Raw genomic sequence first — 25,059 nt, 5'->3', positions numbered from 1 at the left:
GCTATCATGGAATGGAATTGACTTTCCAAGGTATGAAACTACAGTGTATGGGTTACCCAGATTTCTGCTTCCCTGTCTCTCTTTTATATAAACGTATAAATTGGCCTTATGTATGGCTATTGCTAAGAAACCAAAAATCCTGATAGAAAAATCTTTTAAGTACATTTAATTAAGATTTTTTTTTACTTTTAGTTTACAACACCCAGTTCAACATGATTTTGAGTTCCAGATTTTCTTCCCCCCTCCCCTCTCCTCCCCAAGTAAAACACTTTTTAAAAAGCAGCACAGAATTTGGACTCAGAAAATACAGATTCTAGTCCTGGCAGTGGCTGGTAGAACAAGTCCACAGCACTTAACTTTTCTGATGCTCAGTTCCATAATCTTTAAAAAGGGAATAATGAAACTTGGACTATTTTTTCACAGGGTTGTTGTCTTTGTATCTCCAGGGTCTAATATAATGCCTGACACTTAGTAAGTCCTTAACAGTGTGGCAGATGAAAGATGAAATGACCGAGCGAACAAAAGTTTGAGCTTCCTAGCATATTGATTTATTAAGCAATGCATGCCAATTGGCCAACAAATTGGGGCCTTCCTCAGCTTTGGCACCAGACTCCAAATACAGGGGGAGACAGACTTATATACATTATAAACAATTAATCCAATAAGACTGACTAATTTAAAAGGAATAGCTAACTAGGATATAATATTAGGTAATCTGGTTCCTAATTGGAGGAAAGACTTTCCAAGTTGGGAGGGAGAGAGTAAACAGGTGCAATTTCCCAAAATGAGAAAAAGAGGTATCCCATTACCCAAAATGTTTGTAAACAATCAAAGGAAAATGGAAACAATAACTGATTGATCAGTATGGACCCAGTTTTCAGACAAGACATATGGGTTGCTTGAGGTGTACAATTCTGAGAAAACTCCTTACATCAGTCTTTGGATCTGACTGGGTTTCTGGTTAGTAAGTCCTTAGTTAAGGGTCTCTAAGTAACAGGTAGAAGTGGTCCAGTTTCCCAGCCGCACAGGACTAGGTTCAAATAATGCAATAAAGTTTTCTCACAGTTCACACAATTAAATAAAGTTTTCTCACAACACAGAAGTTGGACTTGACACATAATTGAGTAGAAAAGGATGTGAGCTAGCTCCAGAATTGAGTCACAGGATGGAATCCATGTGGTTCACTCAATTCCCACCATTAACCACTTGCTGTCCTAATCCCCTCAAATGCTTATTGATTAAGTGGTTAATTGATTTACATACTGTAAGGTGCTACATAAATGTGAGCTTTAAAAATAAAAAAAATCTGGGCCTGTGACTTCATCAATGTGAGGAACTCCCAATGTGAAAACTCCCTTCACCAAGAGCAGCCAGTAGCAGCAACCACAACAACAGCAGCAGCAGCTATCACTTTGAGGTTGGCCAGGCACTAGATGCTCTCATTATCCCCATGTAATAGACGAGGAAATTGATGCTAAAAGGTTTGCGTGACTTGCCCACGTATGTGGAGGAAATAGGATTAAACCCCAGTGGGCCTGACTCCATAGCTGGCTACACCATGCATCATGACTCATTTTTACCAAGTCTCAGACTGATCTTTGGTGTCATTGATGAGAGCGTTCCTTCCAGGGATACAGTTCGTAACCCATCCATGGCTGCTGATCCTATCCATCTCAATTAATTCTCCACTGGGAGTCTGTCTAACATTAAGGGGTGGAGGGAGCTTCTTTAAATTCTTTTTCCATCACATGGATAACAAAAGATTCTATAAGCCTTCCACTGGCTGTCTCTTACTCTTGCTACTTCATCCATCCCTATTTTTATTTTTAATTTATTAAAGAAGTAAAATAAACTGCTATCAATAATGTTACTAATGATCATTTGAATGATAGTAGAAGTTTCCTGGTCCAGAAGAGTATAATAATCTGATGGAAAATTATGTACACGATATGAATATGTATGCATATATAAATTATAATAAAATTCTAAGTAAAGGAGACACAGTCTTTTTAGTCATTCTCCACATCTATAAAACTGGTGTCTTATATTGTCCTAGTGCTAAAGGAATGTATGATGACCCTTTTAAAGGAAGCAATGAAATTGAAATACTCCTGGCAAAACTCAAAAAACGGATGGAGAGGCCTCACTGATACCTAGAGCAGCATTTGGTTTTCTCCCGCTCTCTTTGTAAAGGATTTACTTCCAACTCTTGCACAATAGAATGAAATATCAGGAAAATGGAACATAATTGCCCTCATCTTAGTCTTGAGTGTATTTTTATTACCCACCATCTCATAGGAATGTCAAGGTGTAAGAAAAAAAAATTGGCTACTGGACAAATAGGAGATGCAGACTCTTCCCAGGTGAAGAATGTACTTTGGCACTTGGCTATTTAGGATGAAAAATATACCCAGTAGCAGTCAAGGGAGTGTTTTTACTGAGGATGGAAGCATTTTCTTCGGTACCACAGTCTTCAGCCACTTAATGACAGCTTCCAATGAGCAAAGCAAAGGAGAGCATCGGCACCATCTGTGCCCTGCTTAGATATGAATTGAAAGGAATGAGTGATTATCATTTAAACCATTGTCTACATCTGTGAAAATGTTCCATGTAAGCCCTCAACTAACAAGCAAGCCCTCAACTCTCTCCAATACCCCTGGAGAATTCTTTTTTCTTTATTTTTTAAGCATGACATCGTACCTATCCTCTTGTTCAAAGCCTAATCACTAGAAAGTGATGAAATAGAAAACTATTTCTGCAGACTGTCCTTCAACAACTGAAGGTAATGGCCAAAGGTAACTGGGTCAATGAATAAGACACTCTGCCTACTTTGTTTTCACTATTAAATGATTGAGCTAATGTTGCTTACGTGGCCAATTGTGCCATATCATCTAAATGAAGGCTCTGGGACCAGGCAATAGAGAACTTCACTCCTAAACTACTTCTTCAGAAAACAGCAACAACTAAAACTTTCCATACAAACAGGGAAATAAAGGAGATAACATTTCCAAGTTGTTTGGGGTCCAGGATACACAAGGGAAGAGGATACAAATGTGAAAAGAGAAATGGATTTTTTTTCCAAAAAAGAAAATGAGTTTTACTAAACTTGAAACTCAGGGAATAATGAAGACAAAATAGTTTAAGCCACATGGAAGTGTTAACGTAGCATTCAGGCCAGGAGAAATTTCCCTCCTGAGCAGAGATTTAGAGCTGGAAGGGACCTTACAGCTAATCAGTTCCAACCCCCTCATTTTATAGATGAGGAAACTGATGACAGATGAAATGATTGGCCCAAGGTAACACAGCTAGGAGGTTTTAAAGTTGAAGTGTTCTGGATTTCAAGCCTCCCTGCCTCTGAAACTATTGGTTAACTCCTATACCTGATAATTCTCCTCAAACCACTACAGTACATTAATTGATACTCAATCAGTAATAATCTATTAAATATCTACTGTGCCACACTGCCCAGGACATCATGGGGGATACAAAAGGGGGATTCATAATTATCCTGTGTCATCAAGTTAAATTCTGTTCAATGTGCTTTGTTTAAAGAAGGAATATGCCCAATAATTTTGAGAAAGGCTCTCATACCTAGCCCAGTTGCTGACACACAGAAATGAGTGAATAAATAAAAAAATAATTAGCTATTAAATGTTTAATAAGTGCTTGTTGGTTGATTGTTGATCGCTAAAAAATTAAAACATATACATATCCACTTTTTATTCTTAAAGTAGATCAACTCCAGTTTTGTTGGAAATTCAACCATCCAGAATACCCTCTTTCTCCTAGGTTCCCAGACAGAAGAGCTGTTTGTGTGAGTAGATACAGAGAAAGATAGAAAGAAAGAAGTGTTTTTGGAGGGAGTCCCAGGATTCTAGCCATCTTTATCCCTCTCATTCATAGATTTCTCAGAGCAGTCAGAAGGATATTTTGTGCTTCAAAGGGTCATGTTGGGAGAGACCCTGAAAATGCAATGCTTGAGGCAGAGCAGAGGGTTCATATCTGCTCAGCTGACTGGCAGCCTTTACTTGCTTTTGACAGGAAACTAAGAGAAGATGAATTGGAAAAGAGAGAAGGAAAGGGCACATGATGCAGGAGTTAAGCTACATCTACGCAGAACCTTTCCTGACCTGGATGCCACATTAATGCCTTTGTGTGTCTTAGCCTTCTTCCTCCCTATTCTTCCTCCTTCTTCCAAGGAATATGAAATCTAAACTGTGAAGTTTAAAATGCTTTTTGGTTGCACAGAGGTCTCTAAAAATAAATTATTTCTGATCCCTGGCTGCATTTCTCATTGTTGAGCTTGCTGGAAAAGCAATATCTGGCCAAAGAGGTGTCATTCTATCTATCTATCTATCTATCTATCTATCTATCTATCTATCTATCTATCTATCTACCTGTCTGTCTGTCTGTCTGTCTGTCTTTCTGTCTGTCTACCCGTCCATCTATCCGTCTATCGATCTATCTATCCATCTATCTATATCTGTTGCTACATTTATCTATTTCTTTATCTACATTATTATTGTTTATTTTAAAATTAAAAAAAACAGTTTATTGAGTAACTAGTCTCTGGGTATTAGAAGTTGAGTCATTTATTTTTCTATTGGATAGCTGATGCAAATTGCAGAGAGGGCTTTTATGGGATATGACTGTCTTTGATAATGATCTAGATCAGGGTCAAGTCTGTGTTTCAGATTCACCCCAGAATATAATTTACAGCACCCCTCTGAAACTCTGTCCTAGCCTTCTCGTAAAAGTAAGAGCCTCAGAAGCTAAAGTTTTAATGTCGTATTGGAAAACTACTCCCCCTTTTCCTGTTATTTTGTAGAGATAGGTTCAAGGTACTGGTAGGCTTGTGGAGAAGCAGTATGACTTGCAAACTTTGATCCCTACGGACCTCTGGGCCTTCTTATTCTCCCTAAAGCTGAACACTCATAGACGGTAACTCCTAAAATTATACTGTGAGCTCCTCGAGAGCAGTAATAACAATAATAATAATCATAACTATTACTATTATGTCCAGCGTTCATAAAGCACGTTCAAGTTTGTAAGGCTTTGCATATATCTCATTTTATCATCACAATAACCCTGGAAGGTAGATGCTATCATTACTGCCATTTCAAGACAGAGAGAGAGAGAGAGAGAGACAGAGAGAGAGACAGAGAGACAGAGACAGAGAGAGACAGAGAGAGAGACAGAGAGACAGAGACAGAGAGAGAGAGAGACAGGGAGAGACAGAGAGAGAGAGAGAGAGAGAGAGAGAGAGAGAGAGAGAGAGAGAGAGAGAGAGAAGGAGAGACAGAAAAACAGAGAGAGACACAGAGACAGACAAAGAGAGACAGACAGACAGAGAGACACACACAGAGACAGAGAGAGACAGGGAGAGAGAGAGAGAGAGAGAGAGAGAGAGAGAGAGAGGAGAGACAAAAAGACAGAGACAGAGAGAGACACACACACCCACAGAGACACACAGAGAAAGACAGACAGAGACAGACACAGAGAGAAGCACAGAGAGACAGAGAGAGAGACAGAGGGAGAGAACTTAGAATGTCTATTAAAATAGGCCATGTAGGAGGTGAGGTCCTGAACTAGGATGTGAATGGAGACAAGTGAACATATATAGGAGATATTGTGAAAGTATAAACCTGGTTTCTCATAGACCCGGTTGTAATAAATGGCTCCCAAAGTGATTTAGAAAACAAGAGGAGTGGGCAGATATAGAGAGGAAACGACTGGTCAGGGTGGAAGCAAGAGAGTCCCAAACCTTTTTAGTTTGGTCTATTTGAGAAGCTTCAGACTCCAGGCTATGAAGTATTGGTGACATCACAGCTTTGACTTTCATTGTTTTCCTTCTGAGAGACAAAAATCCCCTGAGTTTGGAAATTTTCATTAAGGCAATGGAAAACTTAGCCAATGACGGATGACAAAGGGACTTCTGGTCATGCAGTGAGGCTTATTAAGACTTCTGACAAGGGGAGAGGAGGAAGAAGCAAATACCTGGCCGCCATTGGTTTAAGATGGCTTAGAGTCCTAACCCAGGACAAAAGAGGAGGACCCAAAGGTCATTTTCCCAGAACCAGGTGAGGAGACTGAAAGTACTCTTCAAAACACAAAACAAAAAACAACCAAAAACAAAAAAAAACCAGTACTTTATTATTATCTCCTGGCTTTCTCTACACCAGGAAAACTGATTAAAGTTAAGAAAGTGAGCGGACTGCCCTGGTGTAAGATCAACAATCAAAGTCCTGGCAATGCTATCATATAGAATTGTGCTTCTATTCTGGATCCTGAAAGCCAGTCTGAATTCCATATAGGTTTTATATGAGCGAGGGGTGTGTGTGTGTGTGTGTGTGTGTGTGTGTGTGTGTGTGTGTGTACACACATACATACAAACACATGTACATATACATACATATACATATATGTGTATACATACACACATATAAGAATATGAATTCAATTGAGATGCCTGAAAAAAACCTATAGGGAGTTTATGTATACCTATTCATGTATGTATGTGTATACATATATATCTATATATATGTACATATACACACAGACACACAATCTCTATATATGAGAGATTTTATACATATGTATATGTGTATATGTATATATATATATATATATATATATGTATGAATGAATAGGTATATATAAACTCCCTATACGTTTTTCTCAGGCCTCATCTCAATTAGGTTAATATTCTCATTTACTTTGAACTTAGTGTGTTCAAAGCACTGGCGGTACATGGATGAACAATAGCACAGTCTCTACCTTCAAAGAGCTTGGTGTCTAAACATTGAGGTTGGGGGGAAGTGACCCATGATTCATGGAAGAACCTTAACCTGTGTCTGACTGGAGGCAGATAGTAAGCTTTTGTTAAGTGCTCACACTGTGCCAGGCACTATGCTAAGAGGAAAGAGAAAACTTCAATTCCTGCCTTCAGGGAGTTCCCGTTATAATTAAGTTGGATTCTCTCTGTATGTTTTTGTTGACTGATTTCGATTTGACTTTTGTTGAGTGATCTTGCTCATAGGGTCAGTCTTGTTTAGTAAAAAAGATCATTGGGACTTTGAGTCAAGGGACCAAGGTCATGGACAGGTTCTCCACCAGCCAGCACATCCATATGTGGAACCCTTGGAGAAGTATTGCATGCAGCAGATAAGCTCACTTACCTTGGCAGTATACTTTCCAGGGATATCTACATAGATGGTGATGTTGATGCACGCATTGCCAGAGATACCTCAGGGTTTGGGAGGCCCTGAAACAAAGTGTGGGAGAGAAGAGATTTTAGACTGCCTACCAACCTGAAGGTTCACAGAGCCTTTGCACTGACTTCATTGTTGTATGCCTATGAAACCCGCACAGTATACTAACAGCACGCCAGGAAACAGTATCTTAGGAAGATGCTGAAGATCACTTGGTAAGATAAGGTACCAGACACTGAGGGCCTTCCTTGAGCTTAACTTGTAAGCATTCAAACTGTACTGCAGAGAACACAATGCCAATGGACTGGCCACATTGTTTGAACGCCAGACTTACATTTGCCTAAAAAGACTATTTTACAAAGAACTCGTGCAAAGCAAGTACTCACATGGAGGTCAGAAGAACCAATACAGGGACACTCTCACCATCTCTCAGAAGAACTTTGGAATCTATTGTGTGTCATGGTCCCAAAGGACCATCCAGTATGGTGTGCCCACATCAGAGAAGGCACAGTGCTCTATGAGCAAAGCAGCATTACAGCAGTGCAAAAAAACATGAGGCACAAATCTAGAGACATCTCCACTCCAAATGTTTATGTGGACTATTTGCTGACTTGTGGTAGAGGCTTCTAAGCTCTTATTGGTCTAATCAGCTACAGCTGGACACAATACACCTTGAGTCTAACATAGTGACGTCATTTTGGTCCTTTTTGAGAATGAAGGACAACGACCAACCAACCTAAATCTGAGCTTCATTTTTTTTTTCTGAAGGATCTTGATAATAATAATTCATAAGGTGGATATCAAGAAAGCACTTTGTAAATCTTAAAGGATCATAGGAATGCGTATCTCAGTTATTTCCTAAATATCAGCACTTCGATGTGACCCTCCAGCCCCTAACCCGAGATTTGCCCTGAGGACTCATGGTAATTATATAGTCCTTACTAAATGCAAAGTAGTCGTCTGGTTACAGTTTCTAGCCTGGATCTAGTCCAAGAATATATTCAGCATCTATTAGATATGAGGCTCTATGAATACACAAAACAAAACACAATTTAAAAACAAACAAACAACAATTAAGTCCCTGCCCTCAAGAAGTGTGCATCCTATTGGGTGAGTTTATATGCTGCCTGGTGAATTCTTTCACCTTCTGGCCTATCTCATGGCTGGTCAAGTGTCTTGAACTAAGAATATGATAGGCTATTCACATAAGCCTGCAACCTGGAGTGTCTAATAGATTGGGGGTTACATCTTTCTCAGTGTTCTGACAGAATCCTAATAAAGCTGCCCCCAGTACCAATATTCAAACTTCCTTATGGGCCTCACTGAACAGCAGATGTGTCCTGATTTAACCACACAATCTGTCTTTAACCACAGGCCCCCAGACTCAATTGTAGGCCTCACTGAACAGCAGGCCCACTGCCCCTACCTAGCTACTGCACTCCTGAATCAATATCCTAACTTCCTCAGATATGCCTCATTGCTTAACCAGAACAGGTGTGTCCATGAACTCCTATTTCCCGCAGGAACAGCAGGTGTGTCCATTTGATGGGATCCCAGACATTGCCTCTAGCTGGCCACTGCCCCCAGACCCATTCCTCATATTCCCCACAGAAACAACAGGTGTGCCCATGCACTCAGCTACAACCACATCCATCTAGCCTTAGATAGGACCACAATACTCCATCAGTCAGAAAGCATCACCAGCAGGATGCCCGAGCAGGATGTGAACCCCAAAACATTAGAAGGGACTTTTCCTAAGTAGGCACCTGCACAGAACTGACCTAGGGTAAACTTATGACCTAGAGATGCTTATTATAACATCATTATCATACATAAATACCCCCCAATGGGTTTTTCTGTATCCATGGTGGGTAATTGCATGTGAAGTTTCACCTAGGCTGGACCCCTCCACCATTACCTAATTGCTTAGCAAACCCCTCCCCTAATTCCTTGACAAATCCCTCCTGCCTTTTTAATATTCAGAATTTCCGTTGTGTAATCGGCATCATTACGCTATAAATTTGCCTGTGTTGTCTTACTAAGTTGCTGGCTCTTAGAACTCAGCCAGTTAGAGGCATCATTCTCAATGAATGCTTTTACTTTGATTAGTGGTGGTCTGACTCTGAATTCTTTGAATTGACAGCCCCCAAAACAAACCACGAAACTGCAACATCCACCTTATCTGAACTGTCAGTGCCACTTTGTTCATGGACAGAGAGGTACAAATGGTAGGGCTTCAGAATTATGGTGGACTATGTAGCCATTAATGATTTTTTTTTTGCTTGGAATTAAATAAATGTGCTTTGGAAGCCACTGAGGAAGAAGAAAATTAGAGATCCTTAGTTGTTTTTCCTCAAAAGAGAGAGAGATCTTCCAAGAAATGACTTAGAAAAAGCTGAGAGACTCTTTAAGAACTGTTTTCTGCTAGGTTGTAATAGTGTCCACTCAAGACCTGCTCCCATACTTCCCAGTGGTGTGGAGGTGATCCTGGGTTCCAAAAACCATGCTGGCAGAGAGCAGACTCTGGAAAGTCCCACCAATAAGAAAAGACTACAGAGTTGTTCTGGTGATGGACTACACATCTCTCTTAAGATAGACTTAACTAAGTTGTAGAGGCCACCAAAGGATGATTTTCAGCGTGATGAGGCAGCTAGGTGGCTCATTAGATAGAGCATTGTGGCCTGGAGTCAGGAAGACTTGAGTTCAAATGTGACCTCAGATACTTATCAGCTGTGTGACCCTGTGTGAGTCACTTAATCTCTGTTTGCCTTAATCTACTGGAGGAGGAAATATCAAGCCACTCCAGTTCTTGCCAGTCTTAAAGTACCAAATAAATGCTAGCTATTATTTAAGAGGATACGTGGAGTAATGCAAATCCATCTCAATGGAGTGGTCATGATCTGTGTCAGTGGAGGGAGAGCCCATACAAAGGAAATCTTGGATCCTGGAAGTATTAGAGGATGCCAAAATCCAAGTAAATGGAAAATATTAGGAATTGTTAAGTACATGCTCCCTCAAACATAAAATCTTTTAATTACTTTTCTTAGAACAGGAATTCACATTTTTGCAATGTGCATTCTTTAGGGATAATATTTCAGAATGCGTGCTAATGTCTTTCAAATTAAAAAAAAGTGAGGCATATTGAATTAAAATACATCTTTTCAAAGCATCTAGAATTCTATTTTTTTCTGTTTACCAAACAGATCTATAATAGTTGAGAGTTGTTCCTAAGAGATATCGCAGAGATGATGGCTGTCAGTTTCAGCTTGGAGCAACCATTTTCAGGATGAGAGGTTTGACCTGAGGAATAGATGACTATGTCACTTGCTGCATTTGTAGGGGCATGTAAAAGTCAGGGATATATGTAGGTTAACTAGAGTAGCTCAGAAAAACTGAAGGGTCAGACAACATGAGGACTCAGGAAAGGGGACAAATTTAGGTCTACTCTATGTCAGAGGGCAATTAGAGGTATAAAAGGAGAAAGGACCTGCAAATGTGAGAGGCTCTGAAAGGGACTAATTTTAGGAAAGAGAAAGAGCAAAAAGAAGAAGTGTGGGTTCTTAGCTGGATGGCTCATGATGGAATATCCAGTCCTTGTTCAAGCTGCCAGTCTGTACCATCACATGAGAAAGCATCAGGGATGAGTACAGAGGAGAAGCTAGTTGAGTCTGGTAGGTACAGCATACTAGCAGTGTCTGGGGTACTTGGACCTGGGTCACATACCTTGTGCAGTGGGTGTAGTGCTTGGAGGTTTTCGTGGGTGCCTTGAAGATACAGGATCATGGCTCCTAGGGAGCTACCTGGCGTTTTGAGGAGCTGCATGACTTTCCAAGGTTCACACCTGGGACACCTAAAGTCCAAGTCAGGACTTAAACATAGCTTGCTCTGGATGAAGGGAAGTAAGCGATTGCAATGATCAAATTGGCCTTCTTACTGTTTCTCACATAAGATACTCCACTCTCATTTTTGTGCCTTTGCCTAGATCAAGAGAGGTCAGACCAGACTAGAGATATGTAGTTCAAAAGTGTCAGCTGAACTCATTCATAATTTCATGCCACTAGAGGTGAATGACTAGCTGTAGGCAGTGAGCATGCAGAACACCTGGCATTGACTTACAAATAGCCTGACCAAACAACTGTGCTGCAACACATAGTCTCCCACCTTTATGCCTTGGCTCTGCCTTTTCATGTCTGGCATCTGTTATCCCAAGTAACAGTTTTTAAACTTTGTTTACCTAAAATGTTCTTGAATAGAAGTATCTGGGTGAGGTGGAGCCAAGATAGTGGCTGGTAAGCAGGGACTACTGTGAGCTCCGTACCGAGTCCCTCCAAAAACCTATAAAAAATGGCTCTGAACCAATTCTAGAATGACAGAACCCACAGAACAGCAGAGGGAAGCAGGGCTCCAGCTCAGGACAGCCTGGATGGTCTCTGGGTGAGGTCGATCCCACACAGAGCTGGGAGCTGGGAACGGAGTGCAGCAGAGCCCAGCCTGAGTGGCGCGGAACAACCAAACTTGGAGTCGGGCGGATGGGGCCCCTAGCGCCCTGATTATGTGAGCTGCGGCAGTTACCAGACTCCTCGACCCACAAACACCAAAGACTGCGGAGAAGGTTAGTGGGAAAAGCTGTGGGAGTGGAAGGAGTTTGTGGTTCGGCTTCCAGCCCCGGGGGCAGCGGAGGTGGGGCAGCTACATTTGCTGCTGCTTCCGGCCTCAGGCCCACCTGGTTGGAGGAATTAAGTGGCGGATCAGAGCAGGAGTGCACAGCCTGCTAATGATCTAAGCCCAGCCTGGGCTGGGGGTCCTTGGGGAAGGAGGAGTGCTAGTGTGACAGAGCTGGCACCTCCCCCCCAAATGTGGAACATAGAACTCGTTAGTCTCAAGCAGTAATACCCCACTGAAAAACTCAAGGGTCAAGTTAGTTGGTTGGGAATATGGCCAGGCAGTGAAAGCACACCCAGATTCAGTCTCAGACTTTGGATTCTTTCTTTGGTGACAAAGAAGACCAAAACATACAGCCTAAAGAAGACAACAAAGTCATAGAGCCTACAACAAAAGCCTCCAACAAAAACATGAACTGGTCCCAGGCCATGGAAGAGCTCAAAAAGGATTTGGAAAAGCAAGTTAGAGAAGTAGAGGAAAAATTGGGAAGAGAAATGAGAAGGATGCGAGAAAACCATGAAAAACAAGTCAATGACTTGCTAAAGGAGACCCAAAAAATACTGAAAAATACACTGAAGAAAACAACACCTTAAAAAATAGACTAACTCAAATGGCAAAAGAGCTCCAAAAAGCCAATGAGAGGAAGAATCCTTGAAAGGCAGAATTAGCCAAATGGAAAAGGAGGTCCAAAAGACCACTGAAGAAAATACTACTTTAAAAATTAGATTGGAGCAAGTGGAAGCTAGTGACTTGATGAGAAATCAAGATATTATAAAACAGAACCAAAGGAATGAAAAAATGGAAGACAATGTGAAATATCTCATTGGAAAAACCACTGACCTGGAAAATAGATCCAAGAGAGATAATTTAAAAATTATTGGACTACCTGAAAGCCATGATCAAAAAGAGAGCCTAGATACCATCTTTCAAGAAATTATCAAGGAGAACTGCCCTGATATTCTAGAGCCACAGGGCAAAATAGAAATTGAAAGAATCCATCGATCACCTCCTCAAATAGATCCCCAAAAGAAATCTCCTAGGAATATTGTCGCCAAATTCCAGAGCTCCCAGATCAAGGAGAAAATATTGCAAGCAGCCAGAAAGAAACAATTTGAGTATTGTGGAAATCCAATCAGAATAACCCAAGTCCTGGCAGCTTCTACATTAAGAGATCAAAGGGCTTGGAATGCGATATTCCGGAGGTCAATGGAGCTAGGATGAAAACCTAGAATCACCTTCCCAGCAAAACTGAGTATCATGCTCCAAGGCAAAATATGGATTTTCTATAAAATAGAGGACTTTCAAGCTTTCTCAGTGAAAAGACCAGAACTGAATAGCAAATTTGACTTTCAAACACAAGAATCAAAAGAAGCATGAAAAGGTAATCAAGAAACAGAAATTGCAAGGGACTTACTAAAGTTGAACTGTTTTGTTTACATTCCTACATGGAAAGATGACATGTATGATTCATGAGACCTCAGTATTAGGGTAGCTGAAGGGAATATGCATATATATATATATATATGTTTATGTATATATATATATATATATATATGGGTGAATGTGTATGTATGTATATATCTATGTGTATATGTATGTATATATATCTATGTGTATATATATATATATATATATATATGTATATGTAATAAAGAGAGAGCAGACACAGGGTGAGTTGAAGATGAAGGGAAGATATCCAAAAGAAATAAAATGAAATTAAGGGATGAGAGAGCAACATACTGAGAGAGGGAGATAGGGAGAGATAGAATGGGATGGATTATCTCGCATAAAGGTGGCAAGAGGAAGCAGTTCTGTGGGAGGAGGGGAAAGGGCAGGTGAGGGGGGAATGAGTGAACCTTGCTCTCATCAGATTTGGCCTGAGGAGGGAATACCATACATACTCTGTTGGGTATCTTACCCCACAGGAAAGAAGAGGGAGGAAGATTAAAAAAAAATGAAAGGGGGGGGGATGAGGGAGGGGAGGGCAGATGGGGGTGGAGGTAATCAAAACAAACACTTTGGAAAGGGGATAGGGTCAAGGGAGAAAATTCAATAAAGTGGGATGGGTTGGGAAGGAGCAAAATGAAGTTAGTCTTTCACAACATGAGTAGTGTGGAAGGGTGATACATAATGATACACATGTGGCCTAGGTTGAATTGCTTGGCTTCTTAGGGTGGGTGGGTGGGAAGGGAAGAGGGGAGAGAATTTGGAACTAAAAGTTTTAAAAACAGATGTTCAAAAACAAAAAAAAAGTTTTTGTATGCAACTAAAAAATAAGATACACAGGCAATGGGGCATAGAAATTTATCTTGCCCTACAAGAAAGGAAGGGAAAAGGGGATGAGAAGGGAGGGGGGTGGTAGAGGGGAGGGCTGACTGGGGAACAGGGCAACCAGAATATATGCCATCTTGGAGTGGGGGGGGAGGGTAGAAATGGGGAGAAAATTTGTTATTCATGGTATTCATGGAAGAGCTCAAAAAGGATTTGGAAAAGCAAGTTAGAGGAAAAATCGGGAAGAGAAATGAGAAGGATGCGAGAAAACCATGAAATAAATTTAAATTTAAAAAAAGAGAAGTATCTGCGTGAATAGTGATAGGAGTGATAAAGAGGTAAACCTGTTCTTAGCCTCTTTTTCCATATTTAAATCCCAAGCTGAGCAAGCAGAGGTTATAGGGGAGAAGATTGTGTGTGTGTGTGTGTGTGTGTGTGTGTGTGTGCGTGCGCGCATGCGTGTTGGAGAAGGGAATGGAGCAGGGAGGGGTGGGGAAAAGCAAAAATGAGGAATAGCTAAGGGTGCAAGGCGATGCCCAGATATGGGTCAATCAGTAATTGGTTTCAAAACCAAAACCAGACAGGAGGCCACTGACATTGCCTTGATAAAGATTGGTCTGCTTCCATCTCCTTTTGAAACAAAAGCAGGAGGTTATTGGTTGTCAAGTAGGGTTTAAAGGGCCATTGACCCGGGAAGCTGTGTGACATTCAGGATCCTCAGTCAATATCTCAACAGAGCACGATTTTATGGACAGATTTCTTCTGCCAAGAAAGGCCGGTTGCTACTTCTGACCTCAACCTGGCCATAAACTTTAACAAGAATATAGAGCTAGATTTTGAAGAGACTTCAGAGGTCATCTTGTCCAACCTTTGCATTTTTCAGATGAGGAAACTCTGACATGGAGACAAAAAGTGTCTTATCTTCTCAGAACCTGAGTAGGGTCAACGAACTTGTTCCTTTTTTTTTCCCTTCTGTCACTCACTTATGGCTTCTCTGCTGGACCATGAGGGCTTGGTCTTGTTTGGTTTTGTTTTAACTTGACTCAGTTCTCCTATGCTAGTATAGTGGAGGGAATAGGGTATTGGGACAGGGTAATGAAAGAGATGCCATGTATTATTCATGAGGGATTCCTCTGTGAAGCTTAACCGAGTGGATGCTACTTGCACTGTCCCATTCGAGAGAGCCAGATAAGTGGACAGGATAATTAAATGGGTTTATACCATCACATGAGAGAGGTTCAGGGATGAGTACAGAGGAGAAGCTAGTTGAATCTGGTAGGTGCAGCTTAGTGGCAGTGTCTAGGGTGGTTGGACTTGGAACACATACCTTGTGCAGTGGGTGTGGTGCATGGGGATTTTCATAGGTGCCTTGAGGGTGCAGGATCATGGCTCCTAGGGAGCTGCCTGGGGCTTTGAGGAGCTGTATGACTTTCCAAGGTTCACACCTGGGACACCTAAAGTCCAAGTCAGGACTTAAACATAGCTTGCTCTGGATGAAGGGAAGTAAGCGATTGCAATGATCAAATTGGCCTTCTTACTGTTTCTCACATAAGACACTCCACTCTCATTTTTGGGCCTTTACCTAGATCAAGAGAGGTCAGACCAGACTAGAGATATGTAGTTCAAAAGTGTCAGCTGAACTCACTCCTAATTTCATTGACTTACAAATAGCCAAAGCAAACAACTGTGCTGCAACACATAATCTCCCACCTTCATGCCTTGGCTCTGCTTTTCCAAGTCTGGGCATCTATTATCCCAAGTAACAGTTTTTAAACGTTGTTTACCTGAAATGTTCTTGAACAGAGACATCTGGGTGAATAGTGATAGGAGTGATAAAGAGGTAAGCCTGTTCTTAGAAAGCCTCTTCTTCCAAATTCCTTGATAATAACCTCTATAAAGAAGGAATGGGGGTGGGGGGGGTCTCACTTATATTTTCAAAGTCTTTTTGTGTGAAGTCCCAGGCCTGACCTAATGTTTTTTGTTATACTTGTTTTAATTTGAAATTTAGGTTTTATTGCTAGTTTTTATTTTTGCATCACCTTCATTTTTTAATATTTACATGTTCCTTGAATCTCTGAAAGTGTCCAAGGAAGCTCTGAATGCACATGCCCTGATATAACCATTATGGACCAATTTAACCTCTGATACATATAAAATATGTGGATGAAAAGTTAAAAACAATTGAAAATAATTACCATGATTTAATCAATTTCTGTCTCCTGCACTTTGAATCCTTATTTTTTTTGACACACATCACAATTTACTATGGGAAACCCAGGAGAAATGCCAACTTACCACCTTGCAGAGTTCACTTAGTTTCCTGTGTCTTTCACACTGGTGAAATGCTGGTATTCCTCCCTATAGGGTAAAGCCTAGGAAGTACTCATATCAAAAATGAAATAGGGTGAGGCAGGTAGAAGAGACAATTGTGATTGGTGTAGTTTGTGGCACAATCATTGCTGATGTCAGCCCTAGGCTCTCTCCTAGGTTCCAGTCCCAAATCATCAACTTCCCATTGCACATTTCAAACTCAACTTCTAGGTACCTCAATCTCAACATGACTAAGATAGAACTCATTGTCTTTTCCTCAGAACCCAGCCCTCTTCCAAATTTCCCTATTTCTACCAATACCACCATCATTCAAGTCATCTATGTTCACAAATGTTTAGGTTATTATTCAAGTCATCTAGTCTCACAACTCATTATCTTGCCCAACATAACCAATTACTTACAAGTCTTGTCAATTTTTTCTCCACAACTTATCTCATTTCCATCATTTTCTCTCCATTAATGACCACCATTTAAACTCCAGATCTCTCTACCTCATCTCTCTCCTCTCTAATCCAATCTTCACATGACTATTAAAGTCATAGTCCTAAATCACACATCTGGCTATATTGCTCCCTGGTTCTATCAACTCCATTGGCTTCTATTATTACTTCTAGGATCAAATGCAAACTCACCTGTTCAGCATATAAAGCCCTTGGAAAACTGCCTTCAACCTCCCTTTACAAAATTACTATACATGATTCCTCATCATGCACTCTTTGCTCCGGCCAAACTGGCCTTCTTGCAATTTTTTACACACAACAATCCATTTGCTTTTCCCATGCCTTTACACATTTGTTCTCCCATGCCTGGAATGCACTCTTTCTCCTTTTTTATCTCTTAGAAGCCCTTAGTTTCTTCCAAGCTCAGCTAAAATGTCACTTCCTACATGAAGGATTTTTCTGATTCCCTTTAATTGCTAGAGAATCCCCCTCTCCCTTATACTTATTTTTAATGTGCTTATTTTTGCCTTTGCTTAGATGTGTGTGTGACATCATCCCTTTAGAATGTAACATCCTTTAGGTAAGGATTATTATATTTTTGTCTTTGTATTCCCAAATCAAAATAGATGCATGACAAATGCTATTGATTGTTTGGCAGGACTTTAGAAGATATCTAACCCAATCTATAGTGGAACGAGAAACCTCTCACAGTAACTGGCAGGCAACTTTCATTGGCATGTTTGCTTATTCCCTTAGTATACCTCCTGTGGTAGTATATGACAAAACAGAGACACCGAGTACCCAATGTTTCTATGAGAACTATTCATTCCTTAGGTTCAAACACATGATTCAAAAACAGAGCAGCAACAGAAATCACAGCACATGATGAAAATTGGAACAGACCCAAGTAAGCATCTAACCATCAGAGCTGTCTGGCTCTATTATGATCTCCAGTTCCTCCATTGTCCCATGATGATCTGCCAAAGCATCTTTTTGTTATCTCACACATGAAGACAAAGAATGACAACACTAAGAAATCTTGGAAACAGCAATGTGTACAAATATTCAAAAGTTTTCTAGCAAGGAGCATCAATGAATAGAATAAACATGAGAAAATGGATTCAATCTGCTTCTAGTTTGCCTTTTCATTCTAGCTAGTAACATGTTTAATGTAGTAAACATTTCCACGACTGAGGTGATTTGAACTCATTTTTCCCCCTATTGACAAAGTATCACTGCATTGCAGAAAGTTCAGTACACAGTACATAAAAAGTCCTATTTATAAATGTCACAGTGACTAGTTACACAAGCCCACTTATCAATTCTGTAGTTCTGGCTGACAACTAGTCCCCTCCTGATGGATTTGTCCATCAATTCCAAACAACAGTACTTCGTTTCAAACAAAGCCTTGTTCATCCCTAGCTGTGCCAGAGAACTAAGCAGCCCTTTTTTCTCTCCCATTCTCTTTATTGCAGTGTCTACTGGTCCTGCTTTTCAGTTAAGAAGACATAGACCAATGCAAAAAATTGCAAAATCTCGAGTCATCTCACTAGTGGATATGGATGAAATTTACCTGAATGAAACTAAGTCTCACAGTGGCAGCCCTGAAAACAAATTCATGCATCTATCATATTTGGCTTCTGTGTCAGAAACAGTGATGAGTAGGACAATAACTTAGGAGTCTCTGCAGATCATCAGTATACATTTTCTAAATATAAGACACAGCCCTCCTGACAGTTATAAACGGGCTCTGTCATACATATGACCTGATACATAGCTATAGCCAGCAGCCATCTCAACTGACAGCGAGTGATAAGTTGGTTGTACTGTGCTGTGCTTGGGGTGGGAGTTGTATAGCTTCCCATAAGTTGGATAGATGCATCATTGGCTCTGCCATGTTCTCTGACTGTCCCCCATGCCTGAAACATTCTCTGTCTCCTCAGTTCTACCTACTGACTTCCGTAAGTCCCAACTAAAAATCCCATCTTTTTTAGGAAGTTTTTTCCACCTCTTCTTATTTCTAGTTCTTTCTCTCTTTTAATTATTTCCTATTTATCCTGAATATACCTTGTTTGTACATATCAGTTTGCTTACTGTCTCCTACAATAGATCGTGAGCTCCTTGAGGACACAGGCATTGTCTTTTGCCTCTTTTTGTATCCCTGGCACTCAGCACAATGCCTATCCCACAGTAGATGCTTAATAAATGTTTTTTGATTGATTGCTAGGAATATATACTTGTATGTTCCCTTGTACTCACCCCCAAGTGATTGTACCAGGGATCCTCAATAGGACTTGTAGCCAAACGGACAAAGCCTTAACTAAGCCAGTGGCCTGGCAAAACAGCCTTCAGATCTGTGGTGAGAATTCAGCTTGTTCTGTCTAATATAGAACAATGATGACCCAACCTTGCTGCTGAAGACAATACTTGTTGTTGTTTATTATCCTCAAGCATTTCCATTTTCAGGTAAATGAAGCAAGTGATATCTGTTTCAATGCTGAGTGAGTTCTCTTCTATGTCTTTCTGTCCACAAGGACATAAAGCCTCTCAGATACAGAGATTGTTTCTTTCTCCTGCTCTTCATTTATAGGCTCCTATGAGTTAGATGACAAGGGAAACAACTGAAATAGCCTCCCTGAGAAAGTGTGTCCAGCAACCTTCTTAACACAGTATGTATTCATTGGCCTCTCCCTGACTTCTGTTTAGAGTGAAGCTGATGAAGCACCTAAAATAGGATCCATGAGAAACATACCTCTTATTTCTTGGGGGAAGAAAAAAAACTTGTAATTTTCCAAGGCTATAACTCTATGAAATAATATGGTGCCTGTCTTCTAGCAGCCCATTGTTTAAATTTTGATTGCTTGGAAAGAGTGTGTAAATAGCATGTGTTTTCTGTTTCTGGCCAGAAACTCTGAAGATCTTCCCCTCCTAGATTGATATCTTCGTGAAGATAAATTGAGCATCTATTGTCTCAACTCTAACCCAGGTCCTAGTCATTGAATAAGCTTTATCTCAGATAAACTGAGACCTAGAAAAGACCTTAATTTAGAAAGGCCCAGGTCACCCATGGAATCCTGGGCTATTGCCAGGAATCTTGAGTTTTGTCTTGCCACTGGATTCATGACTCTGGAGGAGAGAGTGAGATTTTACACAGTTCTGCCCCACTCATCCAATTCACTTGCGAGTCAAGACATCACCCTCATGATGTCATTGGTCCTCTTTGAGAATGAAGGATGAACAACAACAACCATACAACCATGAAAAAGTGGTGGAAAAGAAAAAAAAAGCCTTGGAGACCAAGAGCATTTTCCTGTAGCTCTAGAAAGCCCAAAACATAATCGTTTAGGCATTTTTAACCTGACTTTTTAGCAATCATAGATTTACTTAGCAATACTTTGACAGTCATATAATAAATTACACAACTGTATTTTCATTACGCTAAGTCAAAATATAGCTAATCTATTTATTCCTTAATATTTGAAATGGAATTGATTAGAGCATCATCTATACTACCTATCATTTTTATTTCTTTCTCTTTTTATTGAGTTAATCAGTACTACCAGCAAAGGGACTTATATTGGGAGGATGCAGATGGGGTAGATTCTTTTGTACACTGGAATAACTGGACCCAGTAAAGAGATTTTAGTCTTTAAATAGCTATTCAGGTAGCCTAGCCAACTTTTCCCACCTCTCTACATAAGCACACACACACACATACACACACATGTTCACATAAAGATATTCAAACATAGAGCTGTATGACACATGTGAAAACACATTCCCAGACTCAGATCCCACTCATATACAATCATACAATATACAGAGAAAGGTGCATATCACCCATGCAAGTTTACTTTCTACACACAGAAGCATACAAGGAAACACACAAAAAACCCAAAGTCTTGGAGCATAATTGAGTTCCTTTGTAAAAATGACTGCAGTAGTCCACATTCTAACCTGCTAATTTAATCTCTTTAGAAAGCAATCTGCTTGCAAAAACATGGCACCCTTTCTTTTAAAAGAAAAAAAACCAAATACTTCTTCTGGAAACTAAGTCATTGATGTATTTGTAGTGAGCTTGATTTTATTTCTGCTGGGCTTTTTATGATTAGAGCTTTCTGGTGATATTCAACAGAATGTTAAGTCAAATGAAAATCATCTCTCTATCTTGTAATTGGGGCAGCCTCATGGCTAAGTAGCTTAGACCAATAGAATCAGTAACATTATGATGCATATAAAGATATTGTTTGTGAAAGGAGGCATCTATACTAATAAATATGCCAATTAAGGAGGTAATGGTTTAGCAAATATATCGATGTTTTTCTTATTTTCCCAAACAACAGAACACGAGGCATAGAAACTAGTATAAATCATCAAGAGGAACTTAGATGATGGCCATTTAACTAAAATATTAACAATGAGGAAGTAATAAAAAGGACAAATAATGAGCCTGAGACACATGATTTCTCTGAAACATCAGCCTCTAGTCTGTCATATGTGGGGAGGCTTGACTCATCTGGGGGACTACAGGTAAAAGAGCATTAGAAAATGCTAAGACATCTTTGTATTTGTTATGGATTTTGGGGGGTATTTAACAAACTTTAATCTGCCAGTCAGGGCCTTTATTAAATAATTCTCTGTCAAGGGGGCATTTAAAACATATTGGCTCAAAAACAATGGAAAATAATTTACTTATATCTGAAATAAAAGATTGCCTATGTATCTTCCACTTCTTATACCCAGAGATAAACCCCATGTCTATGCTTGTGCAAGTGTCAACTATAAATTTGGGAAACTTCTTTGTTAGGAAAAAACACTCTAGAATCTAGATACATACCCCTAACAAGTGTTAAACTCTTCAACGGAGTCTCCTTGAAAATTGATAGGCTTTTTCCAATGATGCAGCTATTGCCAAAGACAATCAGAGGATCTGCCTCCAGATCCTCATTGTTTCCAGAATCAGTTACAATCCCACAAGAAAGACAGACTTATTACATTGTTGTCGAACTAATTTTTGACCAAAAAAGGCTTGATTAGACCCCTACATTCAACTGAGCTACTTGGTAATAACTTTTGCCTTACTAAAAATTAAACCAGCCTTCAAAAGACCAATATTTGCAACTATACAGAAGATTCCAAATAATTCAGCAGATGATATAAAGGTAATACAAAAAATGCTTTGAATGAAGTAGTGCAGGGAAAAGAGCCTAGAAGATCTAGAGTCAGAGGACCTGGGTGAAGAATGATCCTTAATTTCTAGGGACTTCAGTTTTTTCATCTATAAAATGAAAGTCTTGGATTAATTGGGGTCTAAGGTCCCTCCCAGTCTAAATACCATTATCCTAGGATTCTGTGAACATTGCAAAAGGGAACAGAATTCTGAAGCTATGATTCTGAAGGTATGACCATCATTTTAAATGTGTAAATTCTGGTCTATTATTATTATTATTTTCAATTTTGGTCTTGTTATCACAATCATACCTAAGGTATATACACTCTGAGCACACTCACATGTCTTTATCAGAACTCTCAAAGAAAAGGGCTGCAAATTTATTTTGGGTTAGTCTTAATGAGAACTGGTACTGTGGATAGAAACCACAAAAAGGCATATTTTGATTCTGAATAAGTAATAAATTTCCAGCAATAAAAACTGTCCCCAGTAGAATATCCTGTCTTGGGAAATAGTGAATTCTCTATTACTGGAACTGTTTAAATAGAGGTTTGATGGTATAATTCTTTAGAGGAGATATATCCAAGGGGGGAAATAAAAGTTATGATTTTGAAAGATGGCATTTTGAAGGAATAGATTTTGAAGGAAATTGGACTATGTCATTAGGACAATCTAAGTCCAAAGACTTTTACTCTAGGATTCTATGATTGTGAGAGCTATTTCTTGACTTTACGTAATCTGGGTTAATTGAGAGTCAAGATCATTTTCAAGAGAGAAATCAAAAGCACTGAAAATAAAATACTCAGCAGGGCAAAGTTATAAAACTAAATACTTGCATTGACAGAGGCCAGAACTATATTTCAACATAATATCACTTCCTTTCCAATCTTCACATCCCACACTATGGTTAAGGAAGTTGGCTGCTTAGAATAAGCAAGTTTCTGATGAGAATATCTTAATTGTGAATATCTCAAAGAATCATAGAATCTCAGCATCGGGAGATACCTTAAGATGTGATTGAATCTAACCCTTACCTGAAGCATGGATATAGGGAACCAGTGATAAAGAAAGGCAAAAAAAGAAAAAAAAATAGCTAAAAAATACTATTAAAAACCCCTGATAAATATAAAAACTACAATGATGGGAATGCATGAACAAGCATGGCCTTAAACTTTGGGAATCATTTTCCCTAATGATTAACCCTGCCATTTTTAATTTAGTCAGCTAAATACATACTAGCAGAATTGTCTTTTTATACAGCTTCCTAGCTGATGTTAATCTACAAAGCTTTTTATTTGCTATTTAATTAGTTTTACAGAAGACAAATGTTTTTGGAACATCATAAGCTTTGCGGGAATACCAGTAAAGCTAAGCAAATGAGCCAAAAAACAGTGAAGCAGTAATATCTTACATTATTTAAAGTGTTTCAACAAATGGCTTCTGGGAAGAAGTGGGTGACCCAACAATATTCCTTAGCTAATTCTGCTGAAATCATTGCCAGGTTGTTTCAGGTACCTTATCACCTGAAACCTAGTATGTAGGATTGGACTTGTGATTTCGTTGTTATAGAGAACTCCCAGTTGAGAAAATACCCTCAACCATTGTTGAGGTTGGCTTGTAATTTGCAATCTAATGGATTTATGTAGAATAATGAGAAATTAAGTGACTGGCTCCGGGTCATATCATCAGTATATGTCAGAGATGAGACTTGAACATGGGCTTTCCAGGTTTCAAGGTAGGCTTTTGAGCTTTTATACCACTCTTCTCTCACAGAGAGGACTGAAATGGAAAAACCTGAAATGTAACCTCCCAAAGTGAACTCATTTTCTTCACTTCTACCCCAAACCATCCAGTTAACCTTGTCTCTACAAATTGACCCTCTCTGCTTCAATGTGATGACTTCACACAACCTCAGAGTGGGTACAAGGCTGGTGCCCTCAAAAGCACTCCTGGAAGCAGCTGTTGCCTTTCAGATCCAGCAGTTCAAGTGTCCTGCTTCCTTGAATGTGGTTACATAGCACGAATCAGAGAGATATAAGCAAATGTCACAGTACCTCAAAAATTAATAAGCATTTATCACATAGTTTTTAAATTCATTTAATCAATCATTCATTCAATCATTCATAGAAAATCCAAGGGTGAGGAAGTAAAGTTCATTTTTTTTCTGAACCACAAACACGTTTTTCTTTTTTAAAACAACACAAAATACAATTTATAAACATAGTCCCAGGCAGAAGGATGTGGGGAACATAGAGACAGGAATACACCATTTCTCCAGGGCATCAAAGGAAAAGGGGTCAGTTAGCGAGGGGCTGTCCTGGCTTGATCCTGGACTGGACTTATGCCACCCCCATCTGGGTCATCTGAAGGGCTGCCCCGGGGAAGGCCTGGCTGTTTGTGAAGCCCCTGAAGCTTCAGGACCAGCTCCTTGGCAAAATCCTCTGTGGGGTTCCTATAGGTCTGCACGATTCTCTGAATTTTTCTGCTTCTCTCCTCCCCACTCTCTAGTTCCAATAATTCATCAATGTTGACTTCATCAGGCATTTCTTCCTCCCAGCCCTGGTACAGCTCCTCCAGGCGCCCTTCGATCCACTTCTCCACGTCCAGCTGTTGCTGCAGCTCCCGCCTGTCATACTTGACCGTGACTCGGGCATGTCGCTTCTGCAGGCCTCCAGGGCTACCTCTGGGACTGCCCCCGGCCCAGGAGGGTGACTGCAGCTTGCTCAGGACCTGCTTGCCGAGCCGCTGAGCAGCCATCCCCTGTGGCGGCCCCGCTAGAGATGACCATAAAGTTCATTTTTAACTGAGTCAAAGAAGGCTCTGTGGAGTAGATGGCATTTTGAGTTTGACTTTAAATGATGGCCAGGAATTTGAGGCAATTCCTTAGTCCAGTCTATTATGACCTTTGGCTAGGGTTATTACTATGACATCTCAAATGGGCTTCCTGCCTCATGTTTCTCTCCTCCAGGGAGGA

At 40.0% G+C, this 25,059-nt stretch overlaps 1 protein-coding gene across 1 annotated transcript; it reads right to left on the bottom strand.

Annotated features, from left to right (window-relative positions):
* Positions 1 to 24,386: 24,386 nt before the first annotated feature.
* Positions 24,387 to 24,842, bottom strand: LOC118845449 (protein phosphatase 1 regulatory subunit 14A-like). Its single transcript, XM_036753368.1, has one exon. The coding sequence runs from the start codon at positions 24,840 to 24,842 to the stop codon at positions 24,387 to 24,389; it is 456 nt and encodes a 151-aa protein (XP_036609263.1).
* Positions 24,843 to 25,059: the final 217 nt, after the last annotated feature.

The sequence above is a fragment of the Trichosurus vulpecula genome, chromosome 4 (assembly GCF_011100635.1).
Source record: "Trichosurus vulpecula isolate mTriVul1 chromosome 4, mTriVul1.pri, whole genome shotgun sequence".
Classification (NCBI taxonomy): Eukaryota; Metazoa; Chordata; class Mammalia; order Diprotodontia; family Phalangeridae; genus Trichosurus; species Trichosurus vulpecula.
Note: the sequence above shows the minus strand (reverse complement) of the source record. Positions and strands in the feature narration are given on the sequence as shown.

Coding starts and splice junctions, on each gene's coding strand:
- LOC118845449 (XM_036753368.1), bottom strand. CDS start 24,842: ATGGCTGCTCAGCGGCTCGGCAAGCAGGTCCTGAGCAAGCTGCAGTCA.